We start from the raw sequence: 23,533 nt of genomic DNA, 5'->3' as shown, positions 1-23,533 counted from the left end.
TAATTTGGGGTCTATTTGTGTTTATTTAACAATTAACAACGTTTCCTGTTTAGGATCTCAAACCCATGATAAAAAATGAAAAATCCATATGGCTAGTAAAGCCTATTATGTCTACATTATAATTGTATAATTATAATAAATAAAATAAAACATTTAAAACACATCTTAAAATAGTTCATATTTTAATCCCAACTGAAATAACAACAAACTGCGCGCACCGTTATGACGTCACCCCACGCCCCCGCCCCCCCCCCCCCCCCTGCAGATCTGTGTTGTTGTTAATATTTTGAGAGTACATTTGTCTCACAAAATGCCACTCTGTGCTGCTTTTCGTTGTACGTACGCTGTGAAAGACAACAAGGAACATTGTGTGAGTCTTCACAGCTTTCCTAAAGATAATATCTGGAGAAAGAAATGGGAAAATGCTTGTGGAAGAGTACGACTTCCCAAAGAACCGCGTCTTTGCTCTCGACATTTTTCTCCAGATGCGTTCGAGTCGTTTGGTAGAGCGCAGCTGGTGAAGGAGCTTACAGGTGCTGCTGGTGGTTACAGGACGAGCCTAAAACCAGATGCCGTGCCTACTATTTTCCCTCACAATAAGGAGTCTGTGAAACAGGAGGAACCTGAAGATCAGCCAGACATGAGTAAGTGTCACTGCGGGGCACATTCATTTTTCTATAGCTTCATTGATTGATTGATTGATTGAAATATTTATTAACAGTTTGTAGAATTTACAGTACATTTTAAGCACAAACTCAATACAAAGACTGTTAACTGTGAGTGGACGACCCAATTAAGCATTACACTTGTTTACAACAGGGTCCACATTGTTCAATTCATCAAAGTCTTCATCAAGGTTTTAATTGTCACGTAAACATACAAACTATCAAGGATGAATCTTACTGATTTTGCTTCCAAAACTGTTGTGATATACATATGCTGTGTACTGAAAACAGGTACTTGTACGTTAATATGCAGTGTACTTGAGATGTATTGTGTACGCCTGGAGTGTAATAGACTGACTGTCTATCAGCCACTGGAGACAGCTCATAGAGCAAGGTCGGCTTGCTGCTAGCTGTTGTTATTGTTATGTCTCAGTGGCACGTCATCAGGACACGGAGATCCAGACCAGGGCTATATATGATTCTGTATGTGTAATAAACTATGTGAATTAATTAATGTGACCAAGTCTCCGTGTCATGTTAATCTCTTCTCCCGGGCCGGCCTGTCCGTCTTGCCTATGGAAATGCCAAAGTGTCGTCACACACCAGAACCAGACGAGGGTCCAAGTACTTAGAATATAATCATAAAGACCGTTCCTCCATCTATAGCTCTAAAAATGTAATGGACAGATTGCAATGAAGCGATTGCTCTGCGCATGCGTTGCTCAAACGTTGCTGACATTTTTATGCTTTGATGAAAGGATGGATTTACATTTTAGTAATCTAATGACTATGTTTTTCTGCTCCTAGACATCCTGCACATGGTTGTGTGTAAAGAGGAGGGTTCTCCTGAACAGGAGAGGAGCCCCAGTCTGCTCCAGGAGGAACCAGAGCATCGGCATCCACACATCAAAGAGGAACCAGAACCTCTACACATTAAAGAGGAAAAGGAGGAGATACTTATAAGACCAGAGGAGCCTAATGAGTCAACATTGACTTTACTAGCAGTGAAAAGTGAAGCTGATAATGAAGATGTCTCTTCACACTGTTCTGAAATTGAAGTCGAGCTTGAATCCGACTCTAAAGTCACTGAAGACAGTGATGATTGGGAGGAGGAGACCAGTGGAGGTCAGTCAATGTTAAACACAGGGAAAGGAGTGTGTGGGAGGTAAATTGGCAAATTAGGACAATAAAAGAGAAACATAAGTATAAACAAGGGACTTGTTTGATGTTGGAAGATTTTCATATTGTAACTGTACTCACCATCTTTAACCTGTTTTTACCCTTCCCTCTTCTGCTCTTTCTCCCCCGCTCTCTCTCCACTTCCCCCCCCTCCTTTCTCTCTCTCTCTCTCTCTCTCTCTCTCTCTCTCCCTCTCCCTCTCTCTCTCTCTCTCTCTCTCTCTCTCTCTCTCTCTCTCTCTCTCTCTCTCTCTCAGGAGTGAGGTCCCAGACTCTGACCTTCTCTTGTCCTGAGTGTCAATACTCCTTCGCATCTCAGATCAACCTCCATAAACACATCGAGCGGAGCCACAGTGACCTCTTCCGCCAAATGCTGAGGAATGGACTGATCACCCGAGCAGCTCGTCAAAAGATCTCCAACTCTGTAACTAGGCAGACTGGAGGGGAAAAACGTTTCCCCTGTACACAGTGCGACAAGAGTTTCAGTTGGTCGAGTGAACTGAGGAGGCACCAGCTTATCCACACTGGGGAAAAACCTTTCAAATGCACACAGTGCGACAAGAGATTTAATCGGTGGTGGGGACTGAGACAACACCTGCGTGTCCACACTGAAAAACCTTTCCATTGTACACAGTGCAACAACAGTTTCTGTACACCAGCTTCTCTGGAAAGACACGAGTGGGTCCACGCTGTATACCACTGTAAACATTGTGACAAGAGTTTCAGTCATGCAGGTGACCTACATATACACCAGCATATACACATGTAAACCGTCTTTGAGTACTTAGAAAAGCACTATATCAATTCCAGATATTATTATTATTATTAAGACCCAGTTCACCTACATACCGGACATTTTGAAGACATTAAAGACATTAATTTAAAAGTGTTAATGGTAACTAGGTGCCATAGTAGGGCATTTGTTTTGTGAAGTACAATCTCTGAGATTAAATGACAGAATGCAAATTATCTTTTCAGTCTGTTTATTGCTAAATTAAGTTTCTGGTGTTTTAAAATGGCATGTGTATGTTTTGGTCAAGATCAAACCTGTGTAAGAAAATATGAAATGAGTTGTTTGAACCTTGCAAATGATTGCTCTCTTGAAAATTGCCATGTCAAAGGAAGAGAAAGGCTGTAGCTTTTATCTTGAAATCCCTCACCTTTTTCCAACACATTTTGCTAGCCTACGATGAGTTTTATTTTATTTTTTTAATGCCACAATTTATTCTGCAACCCATTTTTTCACCCAGTGTCAATTATCTAATCCTGGGTGTACACTTCCTCTGCCAACCTGGGGAGAGCAACAGACTAACCTCATGCTTCCTTTTATGCATGAGGAGTCCAAGCCGTTCATTCTTTGCACCTGACAGGGGGAGTTTCCCTAGTTCACGTGGAAGGAATGCGTTAATCCAACCAGTTCCTTTCCCCTCCATCAGGCGCCAGGCTGGCCAGGTGGAGGCAGTTTAGAGGGGGTGCACTGCACACACAGGTCCGGCCTAAGGAAATCAACCGTCGCTCCCGACATCCGTTCGTCCGACATGCGTTGCGCCATACTGGATGTGGACGGTTACTGCATGTTTTTCGTGAGGATACCTCCCCAGGGTGACAGGGTTAAGGAATTAAAATGTGATTGGCTTGACGTGACAATGTGACAGCTCTGTTTACACAATGCTGTACCCCCTCCAACTGTAGACCTATATTATTTCTCCATTTTCAACCATTGTTATATACCGGTATATTCATTTGCTCATTTGATTTGAAATGATAGGCAAGTTCCCCACCATTGAAAATGGGTGACGTGCTCATTTATCTCCACTTGGTGGTGCTAACGTGTTATGATACAACAGAAAGAAGCATTAATATCTTGTGCAAAGCTTCCAGCTACTCCAAGTAGCCTAGTGTTCAGGCCAGAAGACTTTTTTAAACAGCCCTACATCAAGTTTGATACCATGGCCCACTAACAGCGTTAAAGTCTATGTATCAGACACACCACCACAGGGTTGAAATGGTAGAATATACTCATTTCTATACTTATGGAGAAAGGCTTCAGTGTGTGCAATTTAGTCTAGTGGAAATCAAATCACTATTACCTATTCTGAAATTGCCAGTCCAACTAGTTAGTACAACTGACTTAAATGGCTGTAAAATTGTTGTGCTTCAGTTCTATGACTAACAGGCGCATTGAAGATGCTATTGTTGAACCAATACTATTATTAAATATCAATTCCCAGGGCTCTCTGGGGCCCAGAATGTCACGCTTGCAACAGGTTTCAAATTACAGTCATACATCATACAAGAATGGGTAGGAACAATAACAGGCTCTATTACAGTATGTCACTGCTTGCTCTCATGTGCATTTTGTATTTCATCGCAGTCCCTAACCATTTAGCCTAAGACATAGGCATGTGTTTGGTGCGTTACATTGAATGACAGTGTTAACTAGAAATGCAGTCTGTCGAGGTGCCAACTTGCCCCTTGCACACAAGTAGGCCATACTTGGTTACCTTAGACTCGTGAGTTGATTTGGAGCAGCTACATGTGTCGTTGCGCCTTTGCAATGTCATGTCACTGGCTTCCTTTGACAATGAATGGTAGACTGCATCATTTAATCTGCCCCGTGTGAATGCAACATACATACCCAGCCGATCACCAAACGTAGAGTTACGTCATCAAGAATGGTGGTCACTTATTGGCCGGTGGACAACACCGACATACATACATACTTATTGGCCCGGTGGACAACACCAACATACACACCCAGCCGATCGCAGTACTTGCACTCTCTGCTTGCGCAAGTAACAAGGATATTCTCAACTGTGACTCCATATATTGGGTCCTCACTGAGATGATCTAGTCACACTGTGTAGCTGTTCCTATTCTGGGGGGGGGGGGGACGACATTCAGCGAAAGTACAGAGCCCACTGGAACTACTGTCAAGTACATAGGGTCACATTTACTATGAAAACCTGATTTTCTCGTTTGTTTGTTGTGTCATCCATGCCTCCATATATGGTCACGCCTTGTGACATCACTGTGAAATCACGCCTCGTGACATCATGGATCCAAGCTAAGAAACTAACATCCGTCTAACAGTAGAATATCTGTACAATGAACCTATGAATATACACTATAGAGTGCTATAGGTCTATATAAAATGCTATCTAAATGACATACATTTAGCCTTTGCATACACCTGTAGGGTTGTCGAGGCTAGTGCAAATGCTAAAATGGAGTCTGAAGAGGTGCCCTTTCAGACTACGGCGGACGTTTGGGAGTGAGTCTGCAGTTCTGATTGCAATGGGAAGATCATTCCATAGTTTTGGAGAAGGGAGATGAGTCTGGGAGCAAAACATTATTATTTATGCCTCAAATTGTACAGTTTCAAGTGTTTGTCCGGGTGGGGGGGGGGGTCCCCGTTTCAAATGATTATTTTGGTGGGTCACAGCCTGAAAAGGTCGAGAATGAGAACCACTCACTAACCACACGATACTTTAATACCGCCTTCTATGCCGGCTGGCATGTAGGGCAGCAACAAAGGATCTCCACTCCTGTTCTTACATACAGTACTACAAACTGGGCATGCTGCTTGCATACAAAATAAATGCAGGCGACAGAGTGAAAGACAACAAAAAGTTTTATTTAGAAATTCACAGTTTCTAATGGCACTACAGTTTTTTTTTGTAGTTACACTCACTCCTGCTCAAAAATACTGTGCAGCTCTTCCACAAGAGTGATCACAGAAAAGAGACGGAGAGAGAAGAAAGGAAAGGAAAGAAAAGGGAAGCTTGGAAAAAGGAAGGTAGCACTTGACATACACGGTAAAATAGAAAAACAAAAAGGCATGAGGAGTTATACAAAGTGCACACTGGGCTCCTAGGGTTTCTCACCCAAGGATGTTCTCCCTCTTCACCATGTTAATGGTGGAGAAGTAGATTTAAAAAGTAGTCTTTCTCTCAACACACAGACGACAACGTAAGAGCATTTAGGAAACACGCTCACATGCATACATGTTTGCACACTCAACAAATTCATACACATTCAGAATAAAAATAAACAAAACAGGTCATGATCTGCTGGGTGTGGGGAACAATACCGAATCACATTAATATATTGTGTTCCGCTATCACATTAAAATATCATTTTCCTATACGTTCCCTTTTTACATTAGTCGATCGACTCGTGTCCAAACTCCTCAGAAACCACAAACCTTCATTCAAGGTGGCGCAAACATGTACCAATCGAGCAACAAGCCACTGAGCAAGTGAGCGAAGTGAAAGTTTAGATACATTGATGAACAGTAAAATCAGCAAAGTGACTGTGTGTGGTGGTCCAATAAAGCATGACAATCTCTCAATGGGAACTCAAAGTGGTAACTGTAATGGGGGTTTTCACAGCCAGAGAACAGCGTAGATGACATCAATATAAGAAGAGAGTGAATACGTAGAGGAAGAGGAAGTTAATATGTAAAGAGAAAGGGGGGACCTTGGAGGTCTGTCTTTGGGGAGGTAATTGGGTTCTAAATGGGAGTGTGATTCATTTAGATTGCAGGTTGTAGACCCATCTCTTTGTCTCTCTCTAAGAGCCAGTTATTGAAGCCAATCCAACATAGAGAGCCAGTCAGAAAATATCTGAAATAGTCTGAAATATCCCGTTTTCACATTTTGCAACTCCTCATGCAGTCTATTAAAATGACTTTTCTTTGTCAATTTCCTGACGAGGTAAAGTTTATTATACAACACAAGTACGCCAACAGGCACATGACAAACGAGACAAAAAATATGCTAACAAAAACCCAACTTTAGACTTTTTTTCTTTTTTTCATTACTTCCAAGTGTCTAAAAGTTGTAACACTTCAAAAGCAGCAGTCTCATAATCCTCCTTATTAGCTTCAGATGTGTGGCTGGTCGTAAGGTAATATGCTATTATTTTGTCTTTTGTGTTATGAGCAGTTTGCAGGACAAGTGACTGATACAGCATCCTGCCTGGCTAAAAATGTCTGATTAAGATGCACACACCAAGTGAAGAGGTTTTGGTGTTCAACAGATTCACAGACTTGACTGTCCAACCGTTTTCTAGCAAAACTGTTAAATAAATTAGAAACACATAAATATATTGACTACTGTGTGTGAACAAGCCACCAGGAAAACCATCCACAAGAACTAGACAGTACTGGTAAAGTGTACTTTATCACTGGAAAGTACATCTATTATTATGGACACACACACAAACACATTCCTGGGACACTGCAGGTCTGGGTGACTGGGACACCAGCGTCTGTAGCAGACAGTATACCAGAATGATACATCTGTATAGGCATTTAAATAAATAAATAGATAAATAAAATGGAATCTCAGGCCCCTCTGCCTGCAGGGTCGCAGGTATGTGTGTCTGTGTGTGTCCGTGTGTGTTTGTGTGTGCGCGCACACACACACACAAGTTAGTGAGACTGTAAACATTAAGCAAGGCTAAAACGTGGCCTTTGAAGGCCACATTCTACCAGCAATGGGTTGTGTGCTGCATATCCTTCCAACCACACAGACCATCATCTCAGAGCATCATGGCTCATTTACACGTATAAATACAACAACAGGAAAAGGCAGGGCTAATTCAAGTCTGTTTATCGTGGTTTAACCTGACTCACAGTTACAATTTCTACCTTTTATAGCATGCAAAACCTTGTTTCTTCACTAGAGATGTGCATGAATGTTTTGTATCTACACAGTATATGCATGAATGCAAGTCGTTTGGGCCCAGCCCAGAGACGACTTTACAGAGGTCTGCCTGATAAAGGCGAGCATATCTTTGTAAACTAAGAAGGATAACAAGACTGCTTCCATTTGACTTGCGAGGTGGGCTGAACAAACAGACGCTAAACTGACAACAAAGAAACACAATCATACTCCTTTAAAACCCCCACAATTTCTTCATTCAGCTCTGCTAGCTAGGCCTAGAGTAGACTGGCTGACAGAGAGATCCAAAGAGAGAGCAAGTCTGGCGTATATGAGAAGTCATCACTCTGGTCCCATACAAACAACAACATGTCATGTTAGTTTGCCACAGAATGAGTAAACGTAAAGAAATGGAGGACAGAAGAGAAGTGGAGTAGAGAAGCAATGTATTCTGCTCCGTAGCTCCGTCATAATGAAAACTAGTCATCCATGGGAGCAGTACTGTACTTGTCCGGGTCCCTGAAGACGCAAAGGGACGAGAGATGGAGCTCTCCTCACCGTGCTCACTGTTCCCCCCAAACAGTGATGGAGCGATGTGCATGTCCAGTAATACATCTCAACCACACTACAGTGGGGCTATGTGATTTGTATTGAGGTTCCACTCCCCACCATAGTGTCTGTCCATTTGTCTGTCTCTCTCTCCAAATAAAAAGTCAATGAGGTGGGAGGGGGACAACAATCCTTCCGAAGTCTTGATTTCATCACTAAAAGCTCTAGAACTAAAAAGGCACAAGACCATAAGGGGCCTCTCATGGGAGGGTGTGTGAGTGTATGCGTGCGTGTTTGTGTAGTTTTTCAAAGATAAAGTTTAGAAGGATGCTGAGCTAATGTTGCCATTGCAACCGCTTCAGTTCTACGGCACACCTGGGCAGTGGGTGCTCATGGGAAACGCAGTTCACCGAGAGGCACCTGGGCCTCATCTCTTAGCCACTGGCCCGAGAAAGTCTGCTTAGTCTCCATTTAGGGGCGAGCGTAAGCTTGTGTACATTAAGTGCCTGGATGGTGTTTAGAGTGGAAACACGCGCCAGTGGTGTGTCACAGACACTGTGGGTGTGCGTGCACATGTATGTGTGCAGTGCACGTGTTCAGACAGGTCCGGTGACAGCTGTCACTCCTATGGTCCCGACGCTGATCTCCTTGTTTCCCTTCATCAGCTGCTGCAGGCTGGCCAGGGAGCCCATGCCGTCCACCCCTGCAGGCACGGAGGAGAACTGCAGCTCCACCTGCCGAGACTTCCGCCTCTTCACCGAGCGCTTCTCCTGACGGGAGAACTTGGAGGTGGGGGGAGGGGCATGGGGGGAGGGGGAGGGTGAGGGGGGAAGGGCGTGGCCGTTGCAGAGGCCCGAGGAGGGGGAGACGGGCGAGGGAGGAGGCAGGCGGCTGGCGTAGGACGACTCCTCGGAGTGGGTGGACGAGCAACAGCTGCTGCTCTCCGACGGGAACTCCTTGGAGGAGGAGCACGAGGAGGAGAGCGACGACACCTCCTCCACGGAGGCCTGGGGGGGCGGAGGGAGGGTCAGGGGAGGCAGAGGAGGAGGAGGAGGGGGAGGGGGAGGGGGAGGAGGCAGCAGCAAGGGAGGAGGACAGGGGAGGAAGCCGTTGCACTTGGGACCGCCGTTGGGCAGCACAGCGAAGGAGGGCTCCAACTTCAGAAGCTCAACCTTGTCCACCGATTTCGACTTGCCGCGTTTCTTCTACAGGAGGAGGGAGGGGGGTCAGAGAGAGAACTGATCAATAAAAAGGTGCAGAGAAGACTTTCACAAATAGTATACAATATGGTTTTAAGGGCTTTTGCAGTATACAGTCAAATCATAAATCAGACAGGATTATTAGATTGTCTCAGTGAAGATGAATTTTGTCTAAGATGAGGTGACACAAATGGGTCAGAGAAGGGTGGGAGAGAGTTGTACAGTTGGGAGGTGATGGAAAAGGAACACACCGATATATAAATATAATTATATATGGAACAAGTGACCAATTTCATTACCAACCCTTCTCCTTCCCTGTGCTGTGCTGTGTGCAGTTTCAAGACCACATTATCAGCAAATAAGTGGTTAACAGGCAACACTCAACACTCATATGCAGCATCCTCATAAGCAGCACAACTGCTTAGATTAGTGGTAGTTGACTGATAGTTGGGAACCAAAAGGACCCTTATGGTCTTTTAACTAAAGAGTGTACAGATTCACCCAAAAGGGTCCATTTGTACGTTAACAATTAACAATGATGATTACAGCGTATGTAAATTGGGGTCCCAGGGATGAAAAAAACAAACCAAAAAAACTCAAATGGGGGTCCGTGGCCTAATATAATGCATATTATTAACTAATTAAAACTGTGTCTTTTTAGATTTTAGCTGCATACTGTATATAGCGACATCACTGGCTTAGAGACACTATACAGCTCACATCTAACTAAGGGAGGAGATTTAGGCCACAGCATTGAGACCCCTCCCTGCAACTGACTGACAGACAGCAGAACACACAGCACCTAAAAGTCCAACCCTAACAGCAGCAGGTTGGAATGGTCACTGTACCTTTTTCTCTGGAGAAAACCTTAGAGGTTCTACAATGTACAAGTCATCTGGACCTACTGAACAGGGGAGAGAGGGGCCAGGTTATTGATGGAATGGTCAAACAGGAACACAGACATCATGTCACAAGCATGAAACGACCTTGCAAGTAGTAGTATTATTATAAATGTTACTCCTGATTTGTAGTTTCGCACCGGTGTCTTGCATCGAAAATAGACAATCTACAAGCTCACAAGCTTCTAGATCAGCTATTTTCTGTGCGATACACAATGTGCAGCCAAGTATAAATCAATAGCCTAATCTCAATTTCAATATAATGTAAACACTATATGCCTGTTGGAATAGCCGAGCTACAGGTGACAGGTTGTGAGCTTGTAGATCTTCTATTCTTACAAATAAAATATTTTGTTCTCTCGAGAGGAGAGAGGTGATCGCAAATGGTAACACCCTGGATTCAACGTTTTATTCATTAAAATACGTTGCGGATTGCAGCTTCAGGTCTGCGCTTTTCACTGAACTTGAAAATGCAGTTACTGTGTGACTTGTTATTACTACTTGCAAATGTCTACCATTGGCCAGCCCAAAGCATTATTCAGCATTAATACACCCCTTTAGACTGCACACGGACACAAGCTGGCAATGACAACAAGCTCTCAGCCCCAAGGGCAAACACCCGCACCCACCACTTCAGGGAGAGCAAACGATAGGCAGAGTTTTACATTTCATGAGTGAAAGGCCTTTATTTATTTTTTTAGACCTTTGCAGCAGCCACTGCCACTCCCCACATGAGTCTCAAATGTCACTTTCGAGAGAGAGAGAGAGAGAGAGAGACAGAGAGAGAGAGACAGAGAGACAGAGAGAGAGACAGAGACAGAAAGAGGAAGAGCAAAGAGGAGGCTGCAGCCTAATTTATGCTAAATGTATAATTGGTTGAAGGCCGGTGCCGTCTTATGCCAAAAAGAACAGATCTACAAGCTACAAACGTGCTCACGTTGTGAGCTTGTGGATCTGCTGCAACACCAGCCCACAATTAAATCAGGCATTATACTCCAATGGACGTGGTGAACGTCGGTATCACACACAGATTTCGTAGCTAAAAATGCGATCATGTCTGATGTCACTCTATCTTCGGTAAATGACACCTTTGTGCAATTAAGTAGAAATTAGTGCCAGGTCAGTAGCATTGCAGTAGTTTGATGCACGCTGTCTGGATGTTTTGTACTTTGTGATTCATCTTGACTCTTAGCTTTGGCCGATAGTAGATGAGGGGGATAAACACAATAGACAGGGACAATATTCAGAAGGAGAGACAAGGGTGTGTGTGTGTGTGTGTGTGTGTGTGTGTGTGTGTGTGTGTGTGTGTGTGTGTGTGCGCTCATACCGTCTGTAGTGAAGTGAAAAGACTTGGAGCGAACAATTGGACAAAACTCCCTGCGCTTTAGGCTCATATCATCATAAGAGGAGAAGCACCTGAGAGAAAAAACAAAACGAAGAGAACACACACACACACACAGTCTTTTAGACCAGTGGTTTTCAATCTGTGGGCCGGTGGACCGTGAGATGTCGTCACATTGATATATTAATATAAAATAAATAATAAAGTGGCATGGTATGTTTTTTAATCTAGAACTTGAATTATACTAGGTTAGTTCCATTGATCTAAAACGGAACACAATCGGTTGAACGTTGAAATAAAAATGTGTTTATTTCATTGCCTGCTTTTGAGTTCAAGCCATGATTTATTAACAGGGTACAAGTAATAAGCGACTGTCGCTTATTACTTAATAAATGAAGGGCCTAAATTGTCTGAGCTGCCTCAGTGCCTCCTTTTCTCATGAAGCAAATGACAATAACATCATTGACGGGATCCACCAGCACCTTCTATTATTAGAAGGGAGAGTATTAAAAACTGGGCGGAGGGTGGTAATTAAAGCTAAAACAGTGATCTCTCAAGAAATAACAGTTGACTCACATGAATGCCTAACACAGTGTTTCTAATTATACGTATCACACTTTGTTTGCGTGCATCATTAGGTGTATAGGTACATACCTCTTGGGGCTGGGATAATGGTTGCTCTTGGGCAGGACAGCGGGGATGGGCTGAGTGCTGGGAGGGGAGCTGCGACAACACTGCAGACACAGCAGCAGACCCAGAGACAGACACAGGACCAGCGACACCACCAGGTAGCTCTGCCGGTCTGACACCTGGGAGAAGAAACACCCAGCACATTGAAACGTCATACCGTTGAACACCTGGGAGTAGAAACACCAAGCACATTGAAACGTCATGCCGCTGCTGTCGGGCAGGAACATCAAAAGCATCAGCATATGTGTCGCCATTGTTTGCTCCGTCTCAATTTGACTTTTGATTGATTGATGGAATACTTTATTAACAGTTTGCAAAAAAGGGTACAATTATAGAAATGGTGCTGAAAGGACAACAAAAAAAGCCCTGAGGGCGTATTTCCGTAGTGGTCCTGTGTATTCAATTCATCGAGACATGCATTCTATTGTTGATTATCACCATCATCATTTCCTTCTGAAAATCACACTCACACTGTGAAGTGGTTCAACAAACATTGAACCAAAGACAAACATTAAACCTTTATATAGGAGGGGCTAACTGTGTGGTGTGGCTGGCCCCCTGTGGTGCAGAGTGAGGTCAGTGTGGTGGTGTATGCCTGTATAGTACCTCTCTCTGCAGCTGGCTCATTGTTTCAGTGAGGTTGAGCATCAGCTTGGTCACGTTCTCCAGCTGACTCTGCAGAGCATGAATGGAATCCGTCTGCCTCTGGTCCTGTACACAGAAACACCAAAGCATAATGGTTATCCAGCCATCATTCTACATCATCTCGAGCTGATAAAACCATGTTTGACTGTCTGCAGCTCCAACAGACCTGCTCCTCAGCGATACGGGAGGTGTTCTGCAGCTTAATGATGGTCTTGTTAAAAGCTCTCTGCATCTCCTCCATCTGCTTGCGGTACCTGAACCACACACACACACCCTCCCATGAGATATTTGGACTCACAGGTGCAGGAGAACTGGTGACATACTTGTCAGTACTTTAATACATTAAGACCTGAATCAGTAGTTCTCACACCTTCAATACTTTTCAAAAATGTTCAAAAATAGATGTGGAAAATTTAAATAAAATCAAACAATAAAAACACTGCCCCCTCACGTATTACAATGGGTTTGTATAGGAAGGGGTTGGGGCAGCTAAAATTAATATCAGATATCTAAATACTAAATCAAGCAACTTAAAATATATCTAGGGTGTTCACAAAAGCCAGAGTAGAGTGTAAAAAAAACAGAAAAACACGTTTGAAAGTGAAATACCCCTTTAAGTGCAAGACTTAACCTTATGTTCCTGGCTTGAAAGGTATAACAACGTATAGGTATTTCAGGTCTAAATGGATTAAGTATTGTGATTTTCAATCAGTGATTCTAGAGTTGTTGTTCACCTCTGGCTGAGCTCCTCCAGGTATCTACTGGACAAACTCATGTTCATCTCCAGGGCTTTGATCCTGTTGTTGAGCCTCATGAACACGCTCTCCTTCTGACTGGAGCCGTGCAGCCCCCCCCCGCCGTTCCCGCTCCCCATCCCGCCGCCATTGTAGTCCCCGCTACTCTGCAGCTCCGCGTAGAAGTCCGTGGCGATCCGGTGGATGTTCCCGTTGCCGTTGGCGCTCAGAAGGAGGTCGTCCACCGAGTCGTCCCCTCGATGGGGCTCTCCGGCGTGGGCGAGCGAGTCGCCCTGCTCCCCGTGGTGGGCCGTGTGGGACGCCTGGGGGCTGTGTTTCTGGGACTCCGCGGCGCCGTCCGAGGCCGACCTGGTGGCGTCCACGTGAGGCTCTGGCTGCTGCGGGACGACCGTGGGCAGCTCGGTGGGAGGGGGGATCATGTCTGTGGGCTTGGTGGCCATGGGGAGAGGCTGGACCGGCTGCTCCGTCACGGGAGGAACCGGGAGGTCCGGGGAGGCCGTCTCAGAGGCCAGAGGCTGGAGGGGAGAGCTGGGGCTGGGGGTCGGCGTGGCACTGCTGGCCTGCTGGGTCTCCGGCACCGGGAGCCTCTGGAGGGTGGGATAGGGGTGAGGGTCCAGGGCCGCGTCCTTGATGGGAGGTAGGTCCTTCTCCTCCTGGGTGGGAGTGGGCCGCGTCACGGAGGCGTGGGAGAAGCTGTGAGGGTGGATGGTGGTGGCCCTGCTGGGTTCCAGCAGGATGGGTGCGTTGGTGTCGGGGGCGTGCTCGCCGGGGTCCTCGCTGGCGGCATGCTCCTCTGCAGGGTGCTTGCCGTCAGGCTGACCTTGGAGAGGCATCTCCGGGGGCGGGACGCTCTCCGTGAGCGGGAGGGCCTCCTGCTGGGTGGGCGTGGTGGTGGGGGCGGCGGGGAGGGAGAGCTGCGGAGGAGGTATGTGCGTGAGCACGGGGGTGGGGGGAGCCTGAGTGAGGGGCGTGTGGGAAGGAGCGCTGAGCGCGCTCCTCCGCCGGAGGCTGCGCTGCCGCTCCCGGGCCAGCCGCGCCGAGCACCAGCGATGCAGCAGCTCCGGCAGGGTGGCCATGCAGGAGAGAGACAGAGACGACAGGCCCGAGAGAGGACAGTGCACCTGGCTCTCCCTCCGTCTCCTCCTCGCCTCCCTCCTCATCTGCTCCTCCCGCTCTTCCTCCTCCTCCTGGTCGCCCTCCTCCTCCTCCTCCTCCTCCATCAGGGTGACCGTGGACTGCCTGGAGGACTCGTCTTCGTCCTCGTCCTCCTCCACCAGGGTGACGATCTGTCTCTCCTCCGACGAGTCGGGTGAGGATGAGGAGGGTGAGGAGTCTGCAGAGACGTCAGAGACCTCCTGGGAGACGGACTGTCCTGCCTCTGCTGTGGACAATCTGATGGAAGGAGGAGGTACACAATGGCTTTACATGTTGTCGTTGAGAACGTTAACATTATTTTGTATCACTTTTCATCAAAAGGCCTTTCTATAAATCCATTTTGAAATTCCCTTATTGGTCTTGTTTCACAGTGCATTATATCCTGTTTTTGTACATGTTATGTCTTCAGTTTTATGTAAAGCACTTTGTTCTGATATGCACTATAATATAATAGAAATAAACATCGTTATGTTGTGTTTTGGAACACAACATGGAAGGAATCTTGTTTTGCATGAATGTTTTGCAAAAGAAGACCTTGCAATGTTACGGAAGTCATATTACACTGAAAACAGATCAGCATCAGTACTGTCAGTATGTCTTAGTATGGTGTGTGTGTGTGTGTGTGTGTGTGTGTGTGTGTGTGTGTGTGTGAGAGAGAGAGAAACTACTTCTCACCCACAACACTAGAGGGAGCAACTGTGATCTGGTACTACTACTACCCCCATTCTACTACTCTGCCACTGAAACGTGGAAGGCCCTGACACCATCCATTAAAGGTTGTGTAACACTCAAGATTGGATGGAAAAAAAACCCATCTACCAGCAACTTTCAGTACTCAGAAAAGTGCTATTGTATGTATTATTATTATAATCATCATCATGAGACCACAAGGTGAGGTAAATGTAATTTGCTTTTGTACATATAGTTTGTATTTGTTGATATTGTTTTATGCTATGGTGATGAATTTAATACAATGGAAACATGTTCACGGGACATTTTTATGTCATCCTGTGTGTGTGTGTGTGTGTGTGTGTGTGTGTGTGTGCATGCGTGTCTTACATAGCATCAACATCCAGTGTTGCTGTGGGCGATATTGGAACCTCCGAGCTACCTGCCGTCTCATTCTGCACCCCTGTTGTCGCGTTGGCTAGAAGTAACAAAAACACTAATTAGAGTCAGAAGAGGGCTGGTGATATGTCGCTCGCACACACACACACACAGTCACACAGATACACACACACACACACACAGGTTGGTGTTCATGGGGGGGGGGGGGGACACCTACAGGTTGGTAAGCGCAGGGAACTGGGAAGTATAGCTTAATTCCTCCGCCTACGTTTCGCCCTCCCGGTTAAACTCCTCATTGTCACATGAAAAGAATATAAAGCAACTACGTATAGCAACTTCAGAGACTGGACCAAAGAGTAGAGGCCAGCGGTGACAGGGGCTATACACAATTACACAGGGAGGACATTGGCATGAGACTACAACTTGGCAACCAAGTTGTTTTTAATCAAATCTTACGTGGCTGTTTAAATAACAGCGAGGAACACTCTGGGCCTGCTCTTTGTGGTTGTTGCTGAACCATATTTGGGAAAAGGCAGGAACAACACTTAACCGGTCTAGTCCAGTTTAAGTCCACTCCCTCCCTCTCCATCTCTCTCTACACTACACTTTCTCTCTGTAGATAGAAATAAGTTAACAGGGAACCAAGTTTGTGAACTTTCTTTCAAAACCATGTAAATCAATTCACAGGGAGAATAACCAGGGAAATCAACGCCAACGGTGTTTAGTTAAAACAGCACAGGTGATTTTACAGTCTAATTCTGAGTTATGGTGGTCTAACTGGTCTTCCACTAACATTGGGGTCAAGAAAGAGCGACATTTTGACTGGACTCCCTTCGGGGCGAACAGGCAGAGAAGAGCAAGCTTTGCGTCATAAGCCTCTGTCAGTCTACGTAACGACCCAGCTCTGCTCATCTATCCGGGAGCACAACAAAGAAAGACATTGTTCTGTGGAAGTCTGATGGAGACCTCCTGCTGGCCACACACACACACACACACACACACTTTCTCTGAAGGCATACCACACTGTATACATATGCTCACAATTCAGGGGAGAAAAAAGAAAATGACCCAGTTTTAGAAGCGAGCTAATTTAAACAAGATGTGGTTTCATAACGCTGGGAGAGGAGTGAACACACTGTGGGCAAATGGAGGATGGGAGTACAGTTACCCACCGCCAAAGGGAGGTGGACGCCAATGTCCTGATTTATACTTGCCCCCAAAACTAGATGATCTACAAGCTCACACACGACGCGTTGTGAACTTGTAGGTGCACGACACTGATGCACAACTGCGTATAATCAGGCTTAACCAAAGCTTAACCAAATCCAAGCATAAATCTTTACATCATATCTATATATGGCCTGGCTGGTATCAAAGCTGTCTGACTCATTTCTGACTGATCATAATCAAGTGAATCATTGTTCAACGTGGGTGAACCAGTTATTTGCGTTTGACAGTTTCTGATGGCATTGTGGGGAGACAATGAGACTGGATGCACTGGCTTGTTTGTCACCAGGGAGAGTCACAGTAGATTCTAGGGTTTCCTATAGGACCACAGATGTATTGTATGTACGTACGCACAGTACAACAGCATTACGTTATTTTGAGCGTGCAGGTTGAACTTCTGAAAACAATACACTGACTGTAAAGTGCCTTCTGTGGAGCATGATGGGGGAGACAACAAGTAGGAAAGTGTAAAAGTGTGTGCGGTGCGCGCGTGCACGTTCAATTTCCGGACATGTTCCTGTTCCACATTACACAAAAGTACTAGTTGGAAGGCAGAAGTCTTTTGGGTATAAGAAGTTCAAGTTGTACCATATGCCAAGAGAACAATTTTTTTTGACACGATTTAACGGGTGCCGTGGTCAGTATCCATTTAAATTGGTCCCAATGTGTGTGTGTGTGTGTGTGTGTGTGCGTGCATGTGCTTTACTTTGGCAAGTGCAAATCGTGTTATGCAACTGTGTTTTAGTCAGTCCAAACTGGTGATTTTTTTAGATTTCTTTTATAACTTTTTGATGAAATCAGCCAACAGCTTAGACAAAGTTTAACCGTTTGAATGTTACCATGCAGGCATTTTAACAGACTATCAAGTGGCAGAGTGGGCCCTGGAGCGCTTTGGTCTGTAGAGAGTAACGTGCAGGGAAGAAAGGTTCAGAGGATGGAGCAAGGTAACGGTAAACATTTGAAGGAGAAGAAAAGGTCAGAGGAACAAAAGGTAAAGGTAAACGTTTGAAGGAGTAGGACTACCATCTCTGTGTGCTCCACCCTCCAGCTCTGGCTTGCCCCCCAGCACATTGGCAGCAATGTTGTTGACCATGTTCAAGATAGCATCTGCAGGAAGACAAAAAACAAACACACCATTTATTTAAGTACTTTGGAAGAAAGTGGTTCAGGGAAAAGCCGACGGGCAGGTATCAGCATGCTCACGCCAGGTCAAATCCAGCGACCTCGGAACGGTCGCTACCAGTTATTCCTAAATGTAACCTCAGTAAAACTATGCCCAACACTAACCTAATTCCTAAAAGTGGGGGTGAGGCTACCCATTCTGCAGTAGTGGTTCTCGGGGTTCTGTGAGGGGCTGTCAGGGGGTCCCCAGCTAAAATGGTTAATCGATAGGAACCAAAAGGACCCTTGTGGGTCTGTAACTCTGTGTACAAATGAATTTTGTGCACTCTCAGAGTTAAATAAAGACTGTAATATAGACACGATGTTACTGTGTAGAATGGCCTAATCTATATCAAATTTACCAGGTTGAAAGTGAACTGTTTTAACTCAATTTCCCGCCTCCCTGCTTTCTACACGGCTTCAATATACAGTACTCTTTCTCTTACTTTTCATTTATTCTTCCAGGAACTTCCAGGAACTTGCCTTTCTCCTAATTCCAGCTCTCTTACTGCCCCCCCACCCCCCCGCCAACCTTTCTCCGAGCCATGCTGAAGAAAACCCAGTCTGTCTCTGCAGCCTGCTTACGTTCTTACAGCAAACCAAACGTTATGTTTGACCCCTGTGAAGGGGTGTGTGTGTGTGTGTGTGTGTGTGTGTGTGTGTGTGTGTGTGTGTGTGTATGTGTGTGTCTGTGCAACTAAATTTGTGTGCAACAAGGTTTCTAAGCCAATCACACGGCAACCTCTTAACCATAATTCTCCTCCCCTCTCTAAATGTGGAAGAGAACACAGGGCCCCTTGTGTACGTGTGTGTGTGTGTGTGTGTGTGTGTGTGTGCACGCATGTGTACATGTTTAATGCCATGTGGGGGGGGAAACAAACCGAGGGAACATTTAGTCGTTTCTGCCTCCAAGCAAATAACTGTCCTAAGTCTGTCTTATCCATTGAATACATAAAGTAACCGGTGTGATGCAGGGTGACACACCTGTGTCAGTGACAAGAGTGCTGCTTTGATGTGGTGTTGTTCACTCACACCCATTATAAGTGTTTTTATAAGTGTTAGAAAAGGGAGCAGGTGTACTGTAACTGTACGTACTGGTGGCTGAGCCAAGCAGATTCTTAGCGGCCTTGTCCTCAGGTAGTTGGTATCCAGGTGGGTAGTCTACGGAGACAGGAAAACAAAGCCGCTAGTTAGACTGGCAGCACAACATTCTTGAAGACTATTTTGATGTATTTGATGTATTACCATGTTTTGTTCTTGCGTACTGTAAATCGCTCTGGATCAAGAGGTTTGCTAAATGCCTAAATTGTAAAACATGCACATTCAAGGCTGGAACTTAAGCACTGAAATGCTGTAAAGCCCGTTATGAATTTAGGCGAATAATCAGGAAAGTAACCATGTCAAGTCGGTCATCAGCTAACTCTGATTTAGTCATTAATTCTACAGCGCTACCAATACTGGGTGTCTTCGTTGTACAGCTGCAATGAGAATGCTTGACGATACCTAGCTTAGCCGTCAAGGCTGCATACTGTATGCTGCCCTCATGCAACTGTATTTCCATCATTACAGCATGTAGGGGCGCAGACAAAACAGGGTCTTACCAAAGTCTTCATCCAGGTACTCCAGTCTCTCCGAGGGGTACTGGGAGTCTGCTATCTCGTCGTACTCCTCCACCATACTGGTGCCAAACACCCTGCACAGATTAGAAACATGCATTCACCGTTACCTCGTCATGCAACTACGACATGGTGAAAAAACATCCAGGCTCCATAGTCTACAGAAGAATCCATATTGAAAAGGCCGGCTGTGCACACAGACACACAACCTTAGTACTCCCTTTACACAGTACACAGTAAAATCCTTTAAGTGTTCACTTAACTCACAATCTTGGAGATAAAGCTTCAATCAGGAACTTATTTTAATGAATAACATTTTATTTTAACCAAATTAACTCATCCCTGATTCCCAAAATAAGCTGACATTCACTGAAAATAGGTGAGCATTTGCAAAGTATATAGTATTTTACTGACAACTGACAACGAAGAAATTACAATCTGTATTGTATGTATTGTATATTAATACAAAAAAACTAGTACATCTGCAGTTGGTTGGAGGTGGTCTGCCTTCTCTTCCTTCATTGAGAAATGCCAACCCTGGTGTCACTGTCAAGAACTAGTACACCCTGAGGCTCATAATGCAATGGCTCCCTGACGTATTGTAAAGGTATGTAGAAATGGAGACTCTCACGCAGGAGACCTGGGTTTGATTCCCGGGTAGCACAATAGGACATGGACGTTATTGACGGCAGCTTTGTATATTAACACTGTGGTTTTACTTTGCAGCAGAGGACATGGTAATGGGACGAATACACCGTGTTCTCTAATCGCTATCTAAGGTAAATAGGACCCGGCCCACTGAGATAGAAGCTCAAGGCTCTCCATTCCACATGCCTCTTCATGTGGGAGTTCTTCGGCAGCTCTTATCTAACGTGAAAGGAACCGTAGTACTTGAGATGCACATCCACATTCTGAACTACGACCTCCCTTTGAGGGTTTTACGGCTTCCTTAACCTATGCCCACCTCCTTAGTCACAGAGGCAGATACGCCTGGCTGTCATTGTTTGTCAAGTTAATCTATTTTAGGATAACTTTGTTTTGTTACCCTCATTTACAGTATACGGTTTTATTTATTAACTAAATGAGTCTCAAATTAAAATAATTATTCAACACAGTATATCAGTACCATCCCAGCCACACACACACACACACACACACACACACACACACACACACACACACACACACACACACACAACTAGCCTACAGAGCCACGCCATAAAAACAAATGGCCTCCACTGAAAGCAACGGTCCAGGCACCTTGGCTGGTAATCCAGTCTGGCAGTGTGCCGCAGGTTCGACTCCCAATCAAGACAGCCTTTACTGAATGTCACCCCCCCCCCCCCCCCCCCCATCTCTCTCCCCATTTCCTGTCAGCCTACTGTCTGTTCCTCCACAAAAAACCATAAAATAAATAAATAAAAATAATCTCTTCACTTCACGTATGATTTACATACTCTAGGTACCACTAAACAAAATGCATTATCCATTAAGTAAGTCTATTGTGCTCAAAACTTGAACACAAACAAGAGTCTAATCTGCAAGTTAGCACGGAGCCCTGTGTTGCAACGGCGGCACCAGTTTTAGACGGGCCTTTTTTGTCTTTGTGTTGACCTAGAAACCCTAAATGCTCTGCGTGCGCGTATGCTTTCCATATGAGGAGCATTCCAGTCAACCCTGGCTTCGCTCCAGCCCAAAACCAGGCAGAGGAATTACCGCACGGAGCTGCAGGGGATGAATAGGAGGGACTGTGTGTCGAAATGCACGTACAATCATGTAACCTGATATCATGATCAGAGACATATACTGGTCTGTAGCAGTGGTTAGATAACTCTACTCCAGGCCACCACAACTCTTAGATGGAGTTGGACAGACGCATATTGCAAGAATCATGCTGATGCAAATCGTTGCTTACAGACAGACAGAGATGCACAGAGAGACAGGCAGAATATAAAAGCATGAACAGATAGAGAGAGTGAACACTAGAGATCCGAGAGTAAAAGGAAGGTGTCTTTCTGTTTTTTCGTTTTGACATTTCACTTGAAGGGAACGAGAGCAGAGAATTCCCCAGCCAGCCAAGTAAAGCATGGCTCAGTTCCAGAGTGAACAAAGGTTTCCTGGAAATCCTATAGGCTCCAAATGACTCCTCCCCCCGAGAGAGAGATAGACACACACACATTTCCAAGAATTACTGAACACTACGGTACAGTATGAACTATGATTTTGGACAAAGTACGCATAACAAAGTAAGTATTCATTTAATTAAAAGTGGATTCTGCATAAGTGGCTCCTTAAGGAGTAGTTCACCCAAAACATGACTTATTTTCTATCAATCACACACCCCATGAAGCCTTGGACTCATGGAGATGTATCTGTTTTTGTGGCCTTCCTGAGCCAATAATGTGATGACCTTGCGCTGCGGTGTCTCCTACCGGAGACACTAGCATTGTGATGACCTTGCGTTGCGGTGTCTCCTACCGGAGACGCTAGCATTGTGATGACCTTGCGTTGCGGTGTCTCCTACCGGAGACGCTAGCATTGTGATGACCTTGCGTTGCGGTGTCTCCTACCGGAGACGCTAGCATTGTGATGACCTTGTGTTGCGGTGTCTCCTACCGGAGACGCTAGCATTGTGATGACCTTGTGTTGCGGTGTCTCCTACCGGAGATGCTAGCATCTTTCTGCCGGTCATCAAATTATTGGCTTAGGAATGCCACAAAAACAAACAAATCTCCAAACGCTGAGGAAGGCCAAACAGGCCGAAACGCGTACGTTTTCAGTCTCAGAGGTAAATAAAATCATGAAAAAATGACATATGAGTGCTGGTATTTTCTTCATCTCAACTTATATCTTCGAGCCTTGCACCTATAAGGATTTTGTTTGAACCTGGAGTGCTGCGGGTTGTCTGCTACGGCAGTACTTCTATCTCATGTTTTGGGGGTGAACCGCTCCTTTAAGCCAGTGTGAAATCACAGTCAAATGACTCCACGGTGAAATGTGTTTGTGTGACAGAGATTTTAGTCTAATAAAGCAGCGTGTTGTTTGGAGTGCTTCAGTTCCTGGTATGCTCTCTATATTTAGCCACCAGAATAACTGCCAACCTACCTTGAAAGAAAGATGCCTGTAGAAGAATCTACTTGGACAATTTGCCAGACACGTCATGGTCAGAAGATATAAAATGCAGCACAAAGGTCAGACCAAGGCTAGTCCAAGCCAAGGCTAGCTAGATCCTATGACGCTTCTTATAAATGACAGGATTTAGCCAAAAAGGTGTACAAATACAAATGGTTCCTTTTGGCTGGTCTTACCTGATGAGACTGAGGGGACAGAAGTGTTCCGACCCGAAGTGAGAGAGAAGCTCAACCTGTGAGAGGGACAACAGCAACCAGTTAAGATCAAACAGGCATGATCCCCAGTCGTACAAGACACCAGTCTCAATAAGAATTATTACCATTATACACCCACTCCAAAAACAGTCCATCAAACATGGGTTACGTAATCGTGAACATTGCCAAGCGTCGACAATCTATGTCTGTGTGTGTGTGTGTGTGTGTTATAAATAATGCAATGGTTCCCAAACCTTTTAGCTCGAGACCCAAAAGCTAGAGAAAATGGCCGATCTACAAGCGACGTGTGAGCTTGTACAATCGGCTATTTTAAAAGTACTTTTTTCTATCGAATTCATCTTTTTTTTATTTGTTTTTAATTTGTGAAC

At 45.1% G+C, this 23,533-nt stretch overlaps 1 protein-coding gene and 1 long non-coding RNA gene across 2 annotated transcripts in view; one reads left to right on the top strand and one right to left on the bottom strand.

Moving 5' to 3' along the window:
• The first annotated feature begins 328 nt into the window (after window positions 1-328).
• LOC310860664 lies at window positions 329-2,647 on the top strand. The gene is made up of 3 exons (XR_014569409.1): window positions 329-644; window positions 1,473-1,790; window positions 2,101-2,647. It is a non-coding gene; the product is annotated as an uncharacterized lncRNA (long non-coding RNA).
• A 2,812-nt stretch (window positions 2,648-5,459) lies between these two features.
• suco (SUN domain containing ossification factor) overlaps window positions 5,460-23,533 on the bottom strand; it is a 59,723-nt gene continuing 41,649 nt past the window's right edge. The window contains exons 13-24 of the mRNA XM_083767854.1: window positions 23,127-23,182; window positions 19,804-19,895; window positions 19,298-19,363; window positions 18,065-18,148; window positions 15,806-15,893; window positions 13,571-14,983; window positions 13,003-13,090; window positions 12,798-12,902; window positions 12,156-12,310; window positions 11,487-11,575; window positions 10,109-10,164; window positions 5,460-9,266 (exon numbers count right to left, since the gene is read on the bottom strand). Of these exons, the coding sequence (XP_083623980.1) occupies window positions 8,658-9,266; window positions 10,109-10,164; window positions 11,487-11,575; window positions 12,156-12,310; window positions 12,798-12,902; window positions 13,003-13,090; window positions 13,571-14,983; window positions 15,806-15,893; window positions 18,065-18,148; window positions 19,298-19,363; window positions 19,804-19,895; window positions 23,127-23,182 (2,901 nt within the window). The 3' untranslated portion in view covers window positions 5,460-8,657. The remainder of the gene's footprint in view (window positions 9,267-10,108; window positions 10,165-11,486; window positions 11,576-12,155; window positions 12,311-12,797; window positions 12,903-13,002; window positions 13,091-13,570; window positions 14,984-15,805; window positions 15,894-18,064; window positions 18,149-19,297; window positions 19,364-19,803; window positions 19,896-23,126; window positions 23,183-23,533) is intronic.

Source organism: Protomyctophum parallelum (genome assembly GCF_964188405.1).
Source record: "Protomyctophum parallelum genome assembly, chromosome: 6".
In the NCBI taxonomy this organism is placed as follows: Eukaryota; Metazoa; Chordata; class Actinopteri; order Myctophiformes; family Myctophidae; genus Protomyctophum; species Protomyctophum parallelum.
Note: the sequence above shows the minus strand (reverse complement) of the source record. Positions and strands in the feature narration are given on the sequence as shown.